We start from the raw sequence: 19,636 nt of genomic DNA on the forward strand, positions 1-19,636 counted from the left end.
CTTGTTGTTCTGGGACAGGGACAGGTGTCCTCATGCAGGGTCAATGCAGAACTAGTGCTGCTCTGCGGAGCCCACAACTTAGCAGGAATCGCAGGGCCCCAGGCACCTTCCTCCAGAACATCTATGGCTACTGGAGCCTCTTGAGGCAGCTGGCATTTCATTCCATGGGCATTTCTGAGATCAGAACTGTGTTGTCTGTAGACCCATATGAACACGTGTTTTATGTATGTATGCATGTGTGCACAGTCCAGCCAGCCTGGTGGAGTGCTGTCCTCATTCCTCTTAGAGCAGGCACTGTGGAGGTGCGGCTCAGGCACTGGTGGTGTGGCAGCTGGCTGTTGCTGGTGGTTTACTGGGGGTGGAGGTGGGGGAGCCCTCACAGACTGGGAGGAAGGTCACTGGTCAACGGTCTATCGTGCTTCCATCAGGGGCTCTACCCTGCAAGCTTTGTGCTTCTGTAGAGATCCAGTGAGGTGGGGGAAGGGCCACCGAAGATGGAGCATGCAGATGTGCCTGGCTCAGCTGAGCCTGGTCTGGGCCTATAGCTGAGCATCTCACGTGACAGGAAGACTCCTGTCAGAATCCCAAACACAAACATGGTCACTTGTGACAGTGCAGAGAGGGGCCAGCCTCAACTACACAAGCGTCTGTGTGTACCACATACGCACACACCAATGCTGTAGGCAGGCTGGGGAGAGGCGAGAGGCACTCCAGAGAGGCGGCCAGGATAGACGGAGCCAGAAGGTCAAGGGCTCTGGACCTGAGCAGTGTAGCCCGCACCTTAGTCCTTCCTCTCTGGGATATGACAACCACTCTCCAACTCAGTTGCTTTACCTGTACAACAGGCAGCGGTGCTCCCCTCAGTGTGCAAGGAGCACCCACAGACAGGGGCGTCCGGAGTGTCTGCTTTGCAGTACCCACTGCCACCTCTGAGAAGGGCTCAGGTCGCAAGTGGCTGCATGGTGTACCCTGCCACTATGAGGCAGGTCCCCGTGCCTGACCTGTGGCTATCCTTCACTGTAGCTGACAGCGCTTTCCTGGGCTTTATTAACGACCGTGTCAGCAGCTGGCGCAGGACGCTGCGACTGTCTTCAGGTGATAGATCACAGAGGGCTTTCACGGCTATTTATTTCCAGTGACCCTGTCTCCCTCCATTGTGGCTCGCTTAAGAGTTATGAAGGTGAATCGAGATAATTTGATATCGATCTATTTGCTGAGCTAAATTGACCACACGGTGGATGTTAGCGAGGGCACTCAGCTCTACTAGGGCATGTGGAGGTGGCTCTGACCTCCTGCTCATGGGCACAATGGGGAAACAACTACAGGGACCAACATCAAGGACCTGGGTCCCAGATAGTGGGGAACTGAGACTTCTTGGGTGTTGAAGGCTCTACAAGAGCCACTGGCTCTGCACCCATAGGATCGAGATGATCACAACAATGGATGTTTCCCACTCTGGGCAGAGAGAGCAAGAGAGACGTGTGTGTGTGTGTGTGTGTGTGTGTGTGTGTGTGTGTGTGTGTGTGTGTGTGTAAGCAGGGGACATGCAGGGAGGCACAGATCTGCGGCTAAGTTGATCTTATTCTTCATTCCTTATAGCTATCTGAGCTGGTGTAGCCTGCAGCTTCAGGTTTACACAACAGTCCCATGGCTTCTTTCACTATCATGGGCCACATTAGGGCTCCAGAAATCTGCATTACCAATGACAACGTGGGGCACTACAGGGACCGGTGCCCTTCAGCCTCCCTGCTGTCTTCTCAGGCTCAGTTCACCAGGAGGATGGCTGGCCCCCTGCTCCCAGGTATACAGCACAGCAGGTGTGCCTAGCATGGGGCACCTCCTCCCGTGACACTGTGAGTTCGCCTTCTGAAAACTTGAGGACTGAGGCCTGGGATAACTGCTTTGGAAGGTAAGCTCCAGGTGACTCTGGCTACTGCAGGGGTGACACAGAAGGCAGTCAGAGAAGCCAGGGACCGGGAAGGCAATGTAAGGGCTGCTGGGAGGGTAAGAGCCTAAGCTCCTGCAGCTACCTGTGGCCATGGCCTATCAAGGGGACCTCTGACCACGGGGAAACCTTCACAGTGGCTCTCTTCCTTTCTGCTACCAACATACAAAGTCAACCTTGCTTAGGCCATGGTGATGGCTTAAAGTCACCCTCTCCTCCCCCATTCCTGAGGCTGTTTTGCGCTGACTCCAGGACTTGGATCCAGTAGCAGCTGTGGCGTTTCCATGAGCAAGATGGGCCGACACAGGGTGATGCTGCAGACAGGGGTGGCACAGGGTGGCTCCCACGGGTATTCTCTGGGGATCCTGCCCCTGCCCCTAGGGATCACACAATGGACTCTATGAGGGTCCTCTGGGAGGCCCAGACATGCAACAACTCCTGAAGCATTCTGGTTTCTGGGGCCAGAACATCTACCTTTCAACAAATTATAGTCCAGGCTAGCCCAGAGCTCTATCAGGCCCTGTAGGGTTGCCTGTGGCAATGTCAGAGGCCCCATTCATTACTCCTGCTTACTGCTGGCTCTTGTTTGATGTCTGCAGATTGCTGAGGGCCACAAGTGAGTACAGGGCCAGCTGTCAGTGGCCCCAGAGGGAGGGAGGGAAAAAGGGAGGGGGGAAGGAAGAGAGAGGGAGAGGGAGAGAGGGAGGGAGAGGGAGGGAGAGAGAGAGAGAGAGAGAGAGAGAGAGAGAGAGAGAGAGAGAGAGAGAGAGAGAGAGAGAGCGCGAGAGCTGTTTCTCCACGTGGCCTGAGGGCTGGCAGGACATCTAAGGCGTTGGGGCCTGGAGGATGAGTCAGGGAAGCTTCCAGGAGCAGAGTAGGAAGAGGTCTGAGAAGAAGGCAACAAACGAGAGACACAGAAGATCAGAAAGACCCTAAATCAGGGTGAGACAAAGTCAAGGAAGAGAAGCTTCAGGACCATTTGATGATCGCCTTGGGTAGCTATAAGGACTTAGTATGTTCTACCACACACACACACAATAGCTCCAGCAGCAGGAATCCTGGTCTGGGGCGCTGTAGGCTCCACCCTGCCATCCTGTGTGGGCTGGGAGCTGTGACGGCTGTTGGAAGTGTGTGACTACAGACACACAACTTGGAGGTCAGTCAGGAAACAGGCACATGTCTTCTGTCTTTATTTCATCTCTTTTCTCAGTGTCACTTCTGACTCTCTGGGACCTGCCCTTAGGAGAGCCAGCAGCCTTGGGCACTGGAGAGCTGAGCACACAGTAGCGGTCAGGGTCACCTGAACGCGGACAATCAGCACGGGCTTGGGAAGCCTCGCTTGGCGATCTCAGCCCAGTGGTTCTGATTCTGGTCATCCTGATTGCAGGGGCGGGGGTTGCATCTAAGGGTCTCTGGACCTGTGTGAGGCCCACAGCACATGATCGTCAGGGATGCTGTCCTCTGGCCTTGGCCTGGCTGGCCCCTCCGGTCATGAGGGGTAGAACTGCTTGAGCAGCTCCTTCTTATTCACCTTGCCCATCTGGTTCCGCGGGAGCTCCTCCACCAGCAGGAGCTCGGAAGGCACAGCATAGGGGGCCAGGAGGCCTCTGCAGAGACAAGCACAGCCTGAGACGAGTGCAGCCCTCCCCACCGGAACACAGGCGCCTGACACACCCAGAAGCTGTGTGGGGTCATCCTTTTGAAGGAGGACCGTCCTCTTTCCGCTGGCTTCAAGGCCTGCATAGTCATGTTGGAGGCAGCAGGGTGACATGGGTGGGGACACATGGAGTGGAGGGAACTAGGGAAATGCAAAGAAGGTGAGGGCGAGGCCCCTGCTCTGCTCCTCCAGCCTGGTGTCTCCCTGCCCTGGGATAGACCCCACACTTGCCTACCGCCATCCCCTCCAAAGGTGACTCTGGCAAGCAAACTGGCTCCTGTAGGTGACAAGCACAGTCAACTCTAGAGAAGCAGCTTTTGGGCCACTACCAGAATTCAGGGGGACATTCTTTTTGGTCCTGTTCTGCTTGTCAGAGGGCACTGAGTAGGGGTGAGACCCCGCAGCCGGTCTCCTGTTCTGTTGCATGAACAACCCCACCAGAGATTGTGTGCAAAGCCTGGAGTGGCAGCACCCACTGACCGGAGACCAGCTGGTCTTGATTTTCCCAGCGCTGTAAGTGACACTTCCAGGGTTTCACATGCTTTTTACTTCGGATGCAGTTTTCAGACTCAGGGCCTTCTATGTCACATTTTGTCCCCACCTGAACCCATTCCAGCAGCATTTAGGCCACAAACCTGCAGATGCTGATGGCTTCTTGTGTTGATTTTTTTGTTTTTTAGAGATAGAGTGTCTCTGTGTAGCCCTGGCTATCCTGGACTCACTTTGTAGACCAGGCTGGCCTTGAACTCACAGTGATCCGCCTGCCTCTGCCTCCTGAGTGTTGGATGAGAGGTGTGCACCACCGTGCCTGGCACTGATGACTTCTGTGACAGCTTCCTGAAGTCATTGCAGTGACTGGCCAGACTTCCCAGCAGAGCTGTGTCTGGGGCGCCCTGGCACTTGAGCATTGCTTCTCCACACATGCGGACTGTGTCTCTCGGCTCTGATTTTAACCCAAAGGCTCCTCTTGGAGATTCCTACAGGGGATTCCCACCCCTCCCCTCTACTTAGCTCTTGGTCCCTGTTCTTTCAGGTGCCTCCATCTTTCTCCTTTTGTCCTGTTAACTTTACCTGGCCTGTGTATTTCCATGTGTAGAAATGGGGCAGGCTTTTACAGGGAGGCCCACTGTGCAGTGTAATGTGGGGATTCCGCACAAAACTCTATAATGGGCTGAAGTGACCAGCTGGCACCCAGCCCCAGACAGAGAGGCACAGCACAGTGGTCCTGACAGCACGGCCACTGCCTGGACTTCTGGCCCCATTAGTGTCTGGGTGGGACTGGAAAGAGGTGGTAGTGGGTGCTTGCTCTTGAACACAGGAGGAAACGTCCAGTCCCGATAGTGGTGGTCCTCAGAGCCCCTGCCTCAGCATGGGCATGTTTCTTCTCTGCTCCTGCTGACAGTTCCCGCAAATGGCATCTAGAAATGTGCTTCCCGTGTCTACTGAAATGACTGCAAGGCTTTCACTCTGTAAACACGGCACGCCACAGGGACGGATTTTTGAATGTTTAACCTCACATTTCTGGTATAAATGCCACACGATCATGATGTGTTGGCTCTTTTGTGAATAGGACCTAATTTCCAGCATTTGGTTAAGCATTTTGTCTGCCTGACAGGAAGCTGGTCTGGTTTCTTGTCTGGTTCGTAGCAGGGTCGTGGGTCCCATGAAGTCATCTGGGAGTGTCTCTCTCTCTGAAATGGGCTTGTGTGCACTTTGGGAAGTGTCCCCCTGAGGCTCTTGGTATCATCTGCTGCCAGAGGCTTCTGAGCCTGGCTGTTTTAATGGTAAGGGTTTTTAGCTGAGAACTCAGCTTCATAGACACAGAGCTCTTCAGCTCTGGCTTTGGGTCAGTTCTGGTAATTTATGCATGTCATTGGTACTATCAGCTACAAGGACAACACATTTGAGGCCGTGTGGACCTCCTGAGGAACACCGGGTGGCTGTGAGGTCACACCTCTATGGCTAACAGTGATACCTGGGTTCTCTCTGCTCCTTCCTGAATCTCCCTCTTTCTCATCTCATAGCTCAGGCTGGCCTTGAACTTGCTATGTAGCCAAGACTGGGTTGAACTCTTGACAATCCTGCGTCAGCCACCCAAGTGCTTAAGTCACAGGTGTGTGTCACTGTGCCCAGCTTTCCCTTTCGATCAATACGGAGACGATTTGGTTCTTTCTTTGTTAGTGTCCTCTCCAGACACTGTCTCCTTCTGGAACTCTTCTTAGCCAGCTGCACCTTCAGAATCTTCCCAGTCGCCTCTCTCCTTTAATGGCAGCTGGACAGCACAGCACTGTGGCCTGGGCCAGCATGGCCAGCAGGGCTCTGAGGGAGAACGTGTGCATCGCCAGCAGCAAGCAGCATCCATCAGGCATGGACTTGGATGTCACGTAAGGCTGAGGATCACCTGGACCTCAAGGCCTTTCCTTGCAGATGTCCTCACAGCACAAGCGCCAGGAAGCTTGGGACACTCTAGGGAGTGGGGGGGGGGGGGCGGGGGCTACCACGGGGATATCCCCTTAGGTCTCCCAACCACAAGAAACAACTGGTGGGAAGAGAAATCGGAGGGGCCAGCAGTTCCCTTAGGACAGGCTGCATCTTGGCTCAGCAGTGTCCTGCAATCTTCCTTGCACTGTCCTGTTCCACACAGCTACAATTCCCAGGACGTGCCAAACCTCAGCTCCCTGGTTTAGGGTCTTCATACCGCACCATGAGCCTGAATAACCAAGCCTGACCTCAGCCTGGGAGACAGGCCCTGAGGGGACACACTCAGAGTGTAGGAGCCACAGAGTTGTAGCATGGGCACAGGTGTGGCTTGAGGAGTTCAGTCCAATGAAGACCTCCATCCAGAAACTACTGTGGCTCTCGGCAGAGGATGCCTGGGTGTTTTTCTTCTCAAAAAAGTAATTGTTTAATCAAAGCAGCAACCGGCCAAGCAGACTGTTGCCTTTGCTAAGCTACGGAGCTCCAACTGTGATTTTGCAAATCCAGGGGAATCGGTAATTGCCCAGCTGTGCGGCCCCTGATGAAACAAGGACTCCTGCTGTTTGTGAAGTCTTGTTGGCCCGAGCCAAAAATAGTCTTATGCTGAGGAGAAGGCGAGTCAGGGCGGGAGGAGGTGGGGGCAGGAGGAGACACAGCAGAGCAGAGAGAACTCAGATTTGAAAGAAGGAACCCAGAGGTGTCCTTATGGGCCACAGTGGAGGCTGTGAGGGTCCCAGTGCCGCCCCCTTCTGTCCTATGAATCCTGGGAGGATATCAGAAATCACCAGGGGCTGAGAGAAACTGGAGTCTAACACAAAGAATGTGGGGGGGGGGGCGCCAGAATGCCAGTATAGTGTGGTGGCAGTGGTGGCGGACTCCTTTAATCCCAGCACTCGAGAGGCAGAGGCAAGTGGATCTCATGAGTTTGGGGCCAGCCTGGTCTACAGAGAGGGTCCTAAGATAGCCAGAACTACACAGAGCAACCTGTCTCAAAAAACAAAAAACCTAGAGACAAGCAACCACAGGTGAAAGGGATGGAAAAGCTCGCACCCTGGGTCTGAGAAGGGAGCTGCGGGCAAAGGCCACAGGGCTATGGGTAAGGTGTGGGGCACCTAGGCCACCCTCAAGGCAGAAACAGAAAGGCTGCGGCACCCAGGCCGCTTTGTGGCAGGCTGTGCACCACTGGCAGGATAGGGAGGTTACTAGGCACTTTCCTGGGGTCCTCAGCCTCACAATACTTTGGGGTTTTCTATAAGTTTGATACCAAAACATCTGCTTCTGTGTCAGGCAAACATCTCCGCCTCAGTCTACTACTGCAGGCGGAGGCCCCTGCTGCTCCCAGGCCTGTACTCCCCAAGGGACGACAGAACTCACCAAGGGCCACACTGCTGATCTTCTCGGCTCCTTCCTCCCCACTCCCAAAGTCCAGAATGGTCCACCCCAGCCTCCCAGTTCCAGGACAGGCCCTTCCCAGCCTCCCAACCCCCCAGAAGCCGGGACAGTCCCTTTAGCCCTACCTGGCCCACTCCTTGAGATCACTGTGGGAAAGCGAGTGTCCTTCCTGAAGGGCTACCACAGCTGTGACTCGCTGGCCCCATGTCATGTCTGGAACTCCAATCACAGCCACATCTGGGGACAGCAGAACAGGCTGAGGACACCTGGGAATGCCCTGATGACCACGATGGGCTGAAGAGCACTCAAGAACGTGTGAGTAATGCCCAGCAGTTAGCTGCAGTGCCCAAGCCCTGGGGCAACCTGTGGGAGTGACCCTCACGGGAATGGGAAGTGTCCCCAGGGGCTCAGCCTGCTCTTGCCTGACCCACAGAGCAGTGCACATTCTGGCCAGGCCCGGAGGCCACTCTGGTGCAGCAGGCACAGCTTGAGATTGCCATCAGGGTCCTGTGTGCAGGGGACGGAGGGAGCAGAAACACGTTTCACAAGATCCCTACCAGCAGGCGGAAGAGGGTCCTTCCCTCACCTGTGATGCTGGGGTGGGCCAGCAGGTGCCGCTCGATCTCCAGGGCGCTGACTTTATAGCCTCCAGTCTTGATGATGTCCACTGATGTGCGCCCTCGGATCCAGTACCTATCATCCTTGAACACGGCGGTGTCTCCTGGAAAAGGGGTTTCTGTGTTTCCTCTGGGCAATCCGGGGCATCTGGTTGCAGCAGACCTTGGTGCTCCTGACTCTCACCCACAGAGTCCCAGTGTCCAGGCCTGCGAAGGCTTCCCATGGGGGCTGTCTCTGACGCACGTGACCCTCTGTCCATTCTCTATGCTATGACACTGGCACCCCGCCCTGCAGCCAGCGGCGGGAGTGGAGCCCACCAGAACCCATGCCATGCTAGGAACCTACTGGGCCCTGTAAATACCCCAAACTCAAGCCAGTGTTGGCCATGTTTCTGTCACAGAAATCAGAAACGGTGTGTGACATTTTCAAAACAGAGCAGCAAACAGTTGGCAGCTTTAACCCCGTCTCAGGGTGAACCACCCCAGGAAAGCACAAGCGCTGCCCCACAGACAGGCTGGGCTCCCTCGTGCAGTGCCCCACGCCTATGCACATGCCCTCTGTCCTCCCACAGGCAGTCATTTGCAGCCCCTCTCCAATACTGGGATGCTCTGTGATAAATGTTCTGCTCTTCTGCACTCGATCCCCATTATCCCCAAATAGCTACAGTATTTTTTTCTATTCTCCCTAAGCAAAATAACTGCCCCACTTGCTCCTTCCACACAGGAACCTGGGACCCGGTGAGCTTTTATGCCCATAGACACACTGGCAGCGCCAGGAGCAGGCGCCAGGCCAGAGCACAGGGCTGTATTTGTAGCCGAGGCTTCCTCCTGCAGTGGTGTGGGGGAGGTGTGTATATCTGCACATTAGTGCGTGTGCATGTCCATGCACACACATTTGCATGATTATGGCTGTGTGTAGGCATGCAGATGTCAGCAGCAGCCCTGACAGCAGCGCCGAGGCCTCGCTGTCTGTTCACACGCTCCCTGCACTCCCTGTGGGTTATTAGCTGGAATAAATCATAAATATTTCATTATACATCACGCGGTCCGACGTGGGAAGGCGCCATCCATCACCTCACTACTCCCTGGGACTTACAGTGCAGGACGCACTCCAGTCTATTAAACAAGATGGATGGGAGGCCTGGGTGAGCTCAGGGCTTCTGTATGGTAGAAGGGGAAGATGCTGGCCCCGGAGCAGGACTGGCATGGGGCAGCTCTCTCCAGTGTGGCCGTTCTGTGTGTGGCAGGTGGCAGACAAGGGTAAGTCCCTTGGGCAGGTACTGCCCAAAGGGAAAGGACTCAGGTGTGGGCTAAGGGCATACATGACTGTCCTGAGTCCTAGGGGACCCTCTTTGATCCCTTCCTGTTCCTGTTGTAGCTCTGGCTCCAGCTGTGCCCCTCAGCCTGGGAAGCGGGTTGCTCAGTTTGCACAGTGAGGTGGCCTCCAGGCACTAAGGGTCCCAGCAGGAGTCGCTCTGATGCTGTCCCCAGGTCTGCATCACTCTAAGGTGCAGCTCAGCAGAGCCACTGCCTTGCCTGGCCTCTGCCCCTGCGAGGCTCCACACCCCCTCTGTGCTGTTCCAAAGCGTGGCTCTCCCAGTGTCTCATGCTGCTCAAAGTTTGATCTGGTGAGAGCGCTTGGGATAGAGTTTGCACACATGGCTTTTTGCTTTGGGGCTGTGTCCCATGCTGCTTCCTCTCCTGAGAAAAGAGATCTGGGCATTGCAGGCTTGGCCTGTTCTCACCCTGCCAGTGTCTGAGGGCTGCTTCTTGCTTGTGATGCATAGGAGCACACATTTGGGGAAGTCAGAGCAATTGCTCCCCAGGGAGGAAATGCTGTGGATGGGGCCCATGGCTAGCTCCCTGGGCAAAAGGCTGGAGGGGAGGGTGTGTCTAGGAGCAGTGGCCCAGTGGGAGGATGTCCAGGGTGCCGTGCCACTCCACAGCAACCACTTGTCATGAGACCACTGGTGTCCTCAGGATACCAGCCCTGCAAAGCCTCCTATGCATGGTGACAGTAGCTGCCATAAGCATGAAGGCTGACATAGTCTGTGGTTTGGGGACAGTGTGGGATGATGGGTGCCAGCGTCTGTCTATCATAGTGTCCCCTGTGGCTGGACAGCACCTATGTCAGTAGCCTTACTGGGGGAAGGGAGTTAAGAATTGAGCCTCTGGTTAGATCTTACCTTCAAACTCCTTGACGTGGCTATCCTTTCTAAGCCTGCAAGGTGTTACCTCATGACCTGTCTATAGAAGCCTCTGAGGTATAACTAGAAAGGCCCACCTGGGTTTTCCCTCTGCCCAATTCCGTGCTGCCTACAGCTTGTAATTTCCTGCAGTCAGGAAGACCTCAACACCAGGGCACGCTCACAGCTCTGACAAGGCTACCAAGGAGTCCAAGCCACTGGGTGTGCTTGGCCTTGGAGACAATCTAAATCTCTACAGCTGGTGCCTATGTCCAGGCAGCATGAGAAAGTGCCGGGCTTCTGTAGTGCCCTGGTCAGGTGCTAACACATGGAACGCTACCAGCCCAGGCCGCCCCCTCAGCTGATGACTGGAGTCCATCCTGCTCAAGAGCCATGTTCACTGCAGTCTGGTCCCCCATCAGCGCCCACCAGAGCAGGGCCCATGCCATCCGCAGTGTGGTATGGCGGCAGTTCCAGCCACTACTCTCTCCAGGCCACCTGAGAGACCACCAGAGGATGCAGATGTCAAGGGCTTGCAAGCAGTAGGAAAGTCTGAGCCATAAGCAGCATGGATGGCATCAGGCAGAAGGAAGCCTGGGTGTGGTTGCCATGGTTGTCCACAGAGTGGCTTTTGTGGACAGATCACTAGGTACCACACCACAGGCTTACAAAGGAAAGCAAGTCAAGGAGGTCTGAAGGTAAGTCAGTAATGCTGCTGACACAGGCACTGCCAGCCACAGAGCGGACACTTGGTGCAGCGAATGTCCTCATAAAGTTCTGGAATTCAGAGTGCTTGAGAGGGGGTCCCGATGATGGTGTTTGCCAAGAGTGACAGCAGCAGTATCTGGTTTTCCCCACAGCCAGCCACCCACACAGGCTGAGGAGCTTTTGCTCCAGGGCATTATGCTGGGTCCTTACTTGACATGTGGCTGAACATCAGTGACTCCATACAAGAACAATTCGAGCCGTGCCCTGGTAGGCTTTCTCCTGGGTCCGAAAGAAGGTGACTACTACCTTGGTGTCCTTTCATGGGTGTGAGTAGAAGGGTGCTGCCTCTAGAAAAGGGTGCTGTGCTGCTCACAATACCCACAAGGCATAGTTGTAGGTAGCCATGCCCTTTCAGGCCACCAAGTCTCTAGGAGGGAGGAAGGGGATGTTGCCATCACAAGGTTGTATTTCAGTGGCATGGCAGACAAGGCCAAGCAGACTGGCATGGGGCTGAGGCCCATAATCCACAGTTGCAGCCTAACTGTCAAGCTGCCTCAGTGGCTGTGAGCCTGGCTGTTCTGGTCAGCCCATGTAGCTCTGTGTTCTGCAGCCGAGTTCCCACCTGTCTGTGCCCTCAGGGACAAGGCTTCATGTTGTCTCAGAAAAGGCTGGGGTACCTCCCAGAGTCCTGAGGTCCTGCCAGGAGACCGGCAGCTGGGAACTCCAGCTCAGTCATCCTCGAGCTGCTCATGGCTGCCATGTTCCTTCCTCTAGACACTAGTGTGCCTTTGCCTTCCCATCCCTCCCTCTTGCCCTCTCCCTGGCTAGGACTGTCATAGGAAGGCCACTGGATGTCACAGTCTCAAACAGACTCCTGCTATTTTACTGCTGTGAGCTAATCCCTTAGAAATTCACTTACTTTGTACTTTTTTTTTTTTCAACACAGGGTTTCTCTGTGTAGCCCTGGCTGTCCTGGACTTGATTTGTAGACAAGACTGGCCTTGAACTCACAGCAATCCACCTGCCTCTGCCTCCCGAGTGCTGGGATTAAAGGCGTGCACCACACTCGGCTCTGACTTTGTACTTTTGACGTGTTGGTGTGAGGCCATTTTGGCCCCTCCAGCTTGTCCCTGTCTGTTCAGTGCAACCCCATTACCAAGGACCACAGTAACTAAAGACAGGGGGCCAGGCAAACAGCAAGGAGGAGGCACCAAGCATCTGAGGCACCAGGCTGCTGGGCTGGGAGTTAAAGACGAGTCTTCATTTTGAACTGCACATCAAACAAGTTAAGTAACTTTTACTTTTTATAACAACATATTTGTCAGGATGCATTGATCTGGATTTAGCCTCCTGCCAATGTGCCTCCTTGGTCTGACCTGATGTGTGCAGCGAGGGAATTTTGTTCCGACAGAAACAGCATGCAATCAATAAAATCTTATTACATGGATTTATGCACTGCTTTCAAACCCAGTGCTAGTTCATGTCTCTGCCTTAAACTGTAATTGAAAATAAATCTGTGATACTCGGATTTCAGTTTCTGGATGCGAGGATGGAGTAGGGGGCAGTACTTCCTTGGGGGCCTTGTTGGGGAAGCTGCACACCACCTCCTGTGGTCAGCTCAGCTCACTCTCCTGGCTAGGGACCCTGCAAACAATAGCCCAGCATCCGCTCTGCTGGGGACTGAGGGCTGCTAGTCTGTCATGATGCCAGGTATCCACAGGCGCTGCAGAGTAGCAGCCAACATTTGGGATTCTGGTTCTCAAAGCTTTGGGCACCCAGGACTACCTGCTCTGTCATGTCTGCCACAGTCCTGTCTCCAGCAGCTTCAGTTCCACCTGGGCCCCTCTTGTCTGACAGAGGAGGTGGCTGAGGCAGGCACGGGAGGCATCATGACCCCAGCAGAGGGCATGCCTATGGCAGAAGGGAGCCAGCTGTCACTGGCACCAAAGCAGAACGCCTTGAGACCTGAGCCTGGGGGGTAGAACCTAGGAAGATACGAAAAGGCGCAGGAAATAAAAGCAAAAACAGATATGATAGCTTCCCAGGATCCTAAACCTCACCAAAATGTGACTAGGGCAGTGGCAGACCAGACACAGCTAAACCCCAGAAACAAAGCCAACAATAGTTTATTTGTTTGATTTTAAAGGCATAAATCCCAAAGTAGGGAGAAAGCAGAAAAAAAAAATGTTAGAAGTTGAATGCCAGAAAGCAGAGAGGTAAGCGGTCAAGAGCTGCAGAGCCTGGCAGGAGCTCCATGTGTCAAAGAAAGAATGCCAAAGCGGACGCTTACCATAGGCCCCAGGCTCTAGATGCCCTGGGCAGAAGGGCACGGCCACACGAAGGGTCTGTAGGTACCTGAGACCTACAGACCCTGGCCTCTCCAGCACAGGCAGGCAGCCTCCACCAGTCCAAGCTTAGCAGGACAAATACTGCATGTAGACCGAGCAGGCTGTGGGCAGCACCTCTGGGAATAGGGCCCACCAGAGGACGGTAGGGTGTGAGCAACCATGTGGGAATAGGGGTCTGCATCCCAGAGCCACCCGCAAGGCCTGGGGGAGAAGATGGGAAGGGGAGTGCTTCTTCTTTCCACACTAACTAACAACACCCTGCAGTCTTGAGTCTCTGGCCCATGGTCGGCTGGCCGGGCTGGGCGGATCTAAGCCATGGGTCGGCACAGAATACAGCTTGTAAAAGCCTGTGAGCTCCTGCCTAGAGCTCACAACAGCTCAGTACACAGGAACCAACCAGAGCAGACACTGCTGGCACTCATACCATCTGCACCAGGCGACAAGGCCACCTTCCTGTGGTCCCCGGCCTGTTTGGTCCACTCGCAGCACCTGAAGCCTGGGACTTGCTATTGAGAACAAAGTGCATAGGGTGCCAGGTGCTCTCCTTGTATCCAGTCGGGAAGGCACTCCTGTTTTCCCATCTTCCCAGGTGACAGTCACACAGCAAAGAAAGAGCAGGAAGCTCAACGGTCAGAAATGAAGACCCACACATGCCTCCACCGCTGTCATGATGATGAACAGTTTAAGAGTCAATAGGAAGGCTATCAACAATTGATTAAACCAACGCTAACCTTTAGAGGCTGCGCTAAAGAAGCCACTCAGCAGAGCTGAGGAGACTTCCCAGCAGCACTTGGTACTAACCCTAACACACAGAAAACAAAGGAGAACGTGGGGCCTTCTGGCCAGACAGCAGTGGATTAGGGGTATTCGCTGCCCTGCCTGCCTATCCTGCCAACACAGGGTACGAGGTGGTGGTGGACAATGTCATTATCAGAGGGTGGCCTCATCCAGGCTAATCTCTGGCTCCTGCATGTCCCAGGTCCCCATGGAAACCCAAGTAAGGGATGACACAGCCTGCCTGGAGGATTCCAATCCCTCAAGACACCTAGTGCCTCTGGGGCTTTGTTAACTCATGCCCTCCCTGCTGATGCCTTGCTCTCTCGATGGCACACTAGCACAGACTGCCCACCATATGCAATCACTATGGTGCATGGAGGCAAGGTTGGCTCCCAGCCCAGGTCTTGGCTGGTTCCAATCCTGCAGGCGGATAAGCAGCCTCTGCCCACTGCCAGGGCACTCACAGATCCTGACACACAGCACTGCATTCCTTTGGAGGGGAAAGGTCAACAGGCTACATCTGAAGACCATTGGCAGCCATGTGTTAAGACACTGCAGCGGGGCCCTCCAGAAGCACACGATGCTCTAGTGTAGATCAACAAGGGAAGGGCAAAGCCCCCAAGGCTGCCACCCACAGCAGACACTAGCAGAGCCACAACAGCTCCGCACACAAAGCAGGGTACAGAACGTGAAGATGAGGCAGCTGTATATGGGCTCATTTGGGGAAAGCAAAGGCATTTATCTCTTCTTGCTGCGTGCTGGGACATTGCTGGTGACTATCCTCAGATCAAGGGGTTGCTCTCTAAGCAGCGCCACTGCTGGCGTCCTCCTTGCTGGTTTATCTGGAACTATACACGTTACCCGTGCATCTTATGGGCTGAGTCACAGCTCCTAGGATCCTACCCACTCTGCTGTGGGACCTGGCTGATCACTTTGCTCTTTAGCCCTGGGTGGTCCTCAAGCAGCCCCAGAAGAGTCACTGTTTCCTCCTGTCACCCACCAGGGACAGCCTAACTGCAGACTCCAGGCTACTCGCTACTGTCTTCCTGGACCCCGGACTCCAGAATCACCAGGGCAGCGGGAAGGCCATGCGTTCCATCCAGTTTTGTTGGAGGTCACAGTGCTAGGTGGACTAGTTTGGCAGTGAAGGAGGCCTCCACTCCTTTCTGAGTAGCCGCCGATCATGAGAGCTTCTCTGCACGGTCTCTGAGACAAGAATAATTGCAGAAAGCGGGGTGGAGGAGGGAGCAGGAGGAAGCCGGTGGGTGACTGTCATCTTGACCCAGAGGATGCGCTGGGAGCGGCTGTGGCTGAGGCTCTTCTCAAGAGCCCACGTCAGCCTCTCTCCAGCTTATGCCACAATCCGAGCGGCAGGAGGGACAGCTTGGGAAAGGGTTAAGTTTAATTTATCCTGATTTCTACTTAATATCATGCTCTCCCCGTAGGAGCGGCAGCTGCGAGCTGATTGCGCGCTCTCATTATGCAGCCTGTATCGCTAATGGCCTGTGACAAAGGCTTGCCAGCTCCCGGCCTTACCCCCGAGAGCCAATTAAACACACACACTCCCTTCCTGTTTGCAGCACGTTACAATGAAATTAAACTGAATTTCAAAATCGTTTTCTCCTGAAGACATCTCTTTACAATAATTAATGCATGCCAGTCCTTTTCAGCAGAAAGGCCCACCCGGAGCGCTCACTGCCACGTGGCTCCTGCGGCACCCCAGGGCTCCATGAGTCCCGACATCAGGAAAACCTATAGGGCTCGCTCCCAGTGTTTTTAGAGGGAAGAACACAGCTTTTTATCCAAACCTAAACATAAAAGAAGGTGACCACAAAGCCAGTTGGGATTCCCGCAGGGACTAAGCAGAAGGCCGCTGGAGGAACCTGCTAAAAGCAAGAGTCATTCAAAAGAGGGTTTCCTGAACACTGCTTTGGAGGGACAACAGCGGGAGGTTTGTTTCCTCCAGAGAGCTGGCATTAACCAGGATGTTTACAGAGGGAGCACTTACCACTCCCCATCACTGATCTGCTGATATAATAGTGTCAGGCTGCCCACCACCGAGCTGGTGGCACCCTGCAACAGTGATCCCTACAGAGCCTGCAGGCCATGCTCAGGAGCTTGTGGGTCCCCACCTGTGGACCCTGGGCACTGCCTGGAGGTGTTGGAATGGTGTCCATCTCTCTCGAGGATAGTGACCCAAGGCAGCTGGGAGAATGCCTCCTTCCAGGGCCAGCAGAGTGAGGTCCACGTCTGGCAGACTTAGGGATTGATTGCCTCCTTACCCACTGACACACTCAGGCACATGGTCCCACAAGGCTTTGCTTCCCACTTCTGTCACATGGGCCAGGGTGTCACGTGGGACACAGGCCTTTCTTTTTGAAAAGTATTACTTAAAAACTAGGAAAGAGAGGATGCACACAAAAATGTCAGAACTACAGAAAGGAAGAAAGGAAAACTCGGACTGACCAGCCCTGGCATCCTGAGGTCAGTGCCTCACGTGATGCTGAGGAACTTCAGGTAAAAACACAGCAGCAGACACAATGGTACAGCTAGCAACTCCAGTACAGGCATACTGTCTCAGGACATGGGATTCCCAGAGTGAGGAGGGGTCTCAGGAGAGCTGACACACAGGCGAGGTTACCGTACACACTGTGTGCCTCCCACCCTGCTGGGCCTACTGCCCTCATCCACGTGCCCTGCAGGCACTAAACCAAAGCAAATCAGGGTAAGTGGAACTGCTTCTGACCCCGTGGTGGGGCGGGGAGATTACAGCACAAGGGTACGGCTGTGTGAGAGGACAGGAGCGGTGCTGTGCCCAGGAGGAGGAGGAGGAGGAGGAGGAGGAAGGCCTGACCTCTGGGGCATCACCAAGTCTTGAGCAATGTGTCCAGCTGGCAGAGGGACAGTGTGGGAGCCACATTGTGGGGACACATAAGGCTCCAGGCTCCTTACAGGGCAGTGGTAGCTGGTAGGAGGCTGGGGCACCCCAAAGGGTGTCAAGCAGCAACCTCCAAATGGCCTCTGCTGTCAGTGGGAGGTTCTGCAATGCACAGGCATGAGACACCAGAATAAACCAGACCATGCTCAACCGCAGTCCCCTCCGCTATTTCAGAGTTTGGTCATACCTGTTCTGAACCAGCCGTCCGAAGTGAAAGCATTCTTAGTTTCTTCTGGCTTACCCCAGTACTCCCGAAACACAGAGGGTCCCTTAACTAGCAGCTCCCCTTCTTTTTCCTCAAACCCTGGAGTCACCTGCAGACGGGAGGAGAGACACTTGGGTCAGGGCAGGGCAGGGCAGCACAGGGGTCTCCATAGCTCTTCAACCCCATGGCTACCCCAGGCAGGAGGCTTCCACCTCCACCCCAGAGCCAATGCCTCTTTTTGAAATCAGACAGTTGGAAACCTTCGAACATCACAGTCTTTGGTGGGTGGGCCTCAGTCTGCCCAAGCCTGGGCTTCTCCTCTGTCCCTGGCCTGGGGCCTGAAGAGGAGGCCAGTGCCTGCCAGCTCTTAGAAACTGTTCCTGAATCCTATTCTGGGCACTTCTCAGAAGCTGTGAAACATTTGCCAGCACTACCCAAGCAGCTGGTGCTGCTAGCACCCGGCACAGCCTTTGGGCAGCAACAGCTTTGTTCAGAGTAACCAACCAACCAAGGGAATTCCTGGATGTCATGCAGAATGTGTGGCCACTCTGGCACTGTTGTGGACACTATGTGTCTTTACCCCGGAGCTTCTGTTTGTGGTCCTACAGGGTCTTGTTCTGTAGGGCAGGCTGGTCTAGAACTCAGGATACAGTCAGGCTGGACACAAATTGATGGGTGAAGGAGCCTGCTGCCAAACGTCATGACTTGAGTTTGATCCCTGGAACCCACACTGGAGGAAACAACCAACTGCCACAAGTTGTCCTCACATACATGGGCACAGGCACGCGTGCACACATGTGTGAGCACACACACAAACATTTCTGCTTCTATGAGAATAATGCAAATCCTAATTAGAGAAGCAGTGCAAGAAAAAGAAATGAGTAAAGTTTTGAAAAGAAGAGATAAAAAGGCTCCTTGCAAATGACATGATGGCTCATGTGAAACTTCCCAATATATTACAAAGTCCAGTCAAACCATCTCTGTGAACCAGCAGGGGATTTAGCCAGGTTACTATAGGATGCCAGAACACCATGCAGAGTTAGCTGTATTTCTACAGACTGTCGGTGAGCAACTAGAGACCAGCACTTGCACCCACTGTGCTACTGAAACAGAAGGTAAAGAACAGGAAAAGAAGAAACACTGGAGCATGTCTAACAAATCACTCTCAGCACCTGCTTGCTGGAAATGGCACCCACAAAGGTAGGTCATATCCAAGTAAACGGGGACACACCGTGTTCAGGGGCTGGGACTCAGTCATTGCTAATTCTGCCCCCACTGGTGCACAGGTGTAATGGACGCCAACTAAGAACCCAAAATGGAGCTGGACGTGGTGCTGCACACCTTTCGTCCCAGCACTCAGGAGGCAGAGGCAGGGGGATTGCTGTAAGTGAGAGGCTAGCCTGGTCTACAAAGTGAGTCCAGGACAGACAAGGTTACACAGAGAAACCTTGTCTCAAAAAACAAAACAAAATAAAACAACCAATCAAACAACTCCTCCTTCTCCTGCAAAAAACAAAAATAAAAAAAACAAAAACAAGACAACATCAACAACAACAAAACCCCAAATGACTATTTGTAGACATGGACAGGCTGGCTCTAAGACTGCAGGGCCGGGAAGATGGCTCGGTAGATAAGCCCTTGCTGTGCAAACGTAAGGACTGGAGTCTGGATCTCTAAAACTGGTGGAAGAGGCAAATGTGGTCATGTGTATCTGTAATTCAAGCTCGCAGCAAGATGACCCTTGTGGGCCAGGGCAGCCACCCTGCTGTAAGTGGGCGTGGACAACAAGAGGTCCTGCAGGGTCGAGGACGAGGACCAGCACCAGCTGAGGTTTTCTCCTGAGCCCCACATCATGCCATGGCATGTGCACACTCCAAACACATGAAATTAAACAATTGGTATGCGCAGAATTGTAGGGAGTAAGAGCCCCGTGGTGGGGCACTTGCTGAGTATGCACAGGCCCTGGATTTGATCCCCAGCACAGCAAAACTTAGATTTAAAACCTGACATTTGTAGTTAGAGTAAGTGAGAACAAAGGGTTAGGCTGGTGCAATCGCACTACCATTTGAAGACTTACTACAACGCTAAAGGAGCGATAGAGGCAAGATGCAGGCACAGTCCATGCTCTCACATGTGCAACTGCTGCTCACCAAGGACGCAAAGGTAAGTTTCTGAGGAAAATGGTCTTTTCATGAAAACAACCTCTCTATATACTAGGCAAACACTCACCCTAAACGCACCACAGACTTCACCCTGAATCAGGCTTCAGAAAAAACCTATCTCACACACATGATACCTGAAAGCTTAAGACAAGAAAGAAAAATAAAGTGGGCTTAATCAAAATTAAAAACTTGGATCTATAAAACACATGAGAGCAGGTGGATT

At 53.9% G+C, this 19,636-nt stretch overlaps 1 protein-coding gene across 2 annotated transcripts in view; it reads right to left on the reverse strand.

Moving 5' to 3' along the window:
- Positions 1-3,126: 3,126 nt before the first annotated feature.
- The window catches only part of ACSF3 (acyl-CoA synthetase family member 3), a 41,063-nt gene continuing 24,553 nt past the window's right edge, over positions 3,127-19,636 (reverse strand). For both annotated transcript variants that reach the window (XM_084757880.1, XM_084757881.1), the window contains 4 exons: positions 17,234-17,360; positions 8,059-8,193; positions 7,598-7,709; positions 3,127-3,552 (listed from right to left, as the gene is read on the reverse strand). In XM_084757880.1, the coding sequence (XP_084614006.1) occupies positions 3,435-3,552; positions 7,598-7,709; positions 8,059-8,193; positions 17,234-17,360 (492 nt within the window). In that variant the 3' untranslated portion in view covers positions 3,127-3,434. The remainder of the gene's footprint in view (positions 3,553-7,597; positions 7,710-8,058; positions 8,194-17,233; positions 17,361-19,636) is intronic.

The sequence above is a fragment of the Acomys minous genome, assembly GCF_964271855.1.
Source record: "Acomys minous genome assembly, chromosome: 14".
NCBI classification, from domain to species: Eukaryota; Metazoa; Chordata; class Mammalia; order Rodentia; family Muridae; genus Acomys; species Acomys minous.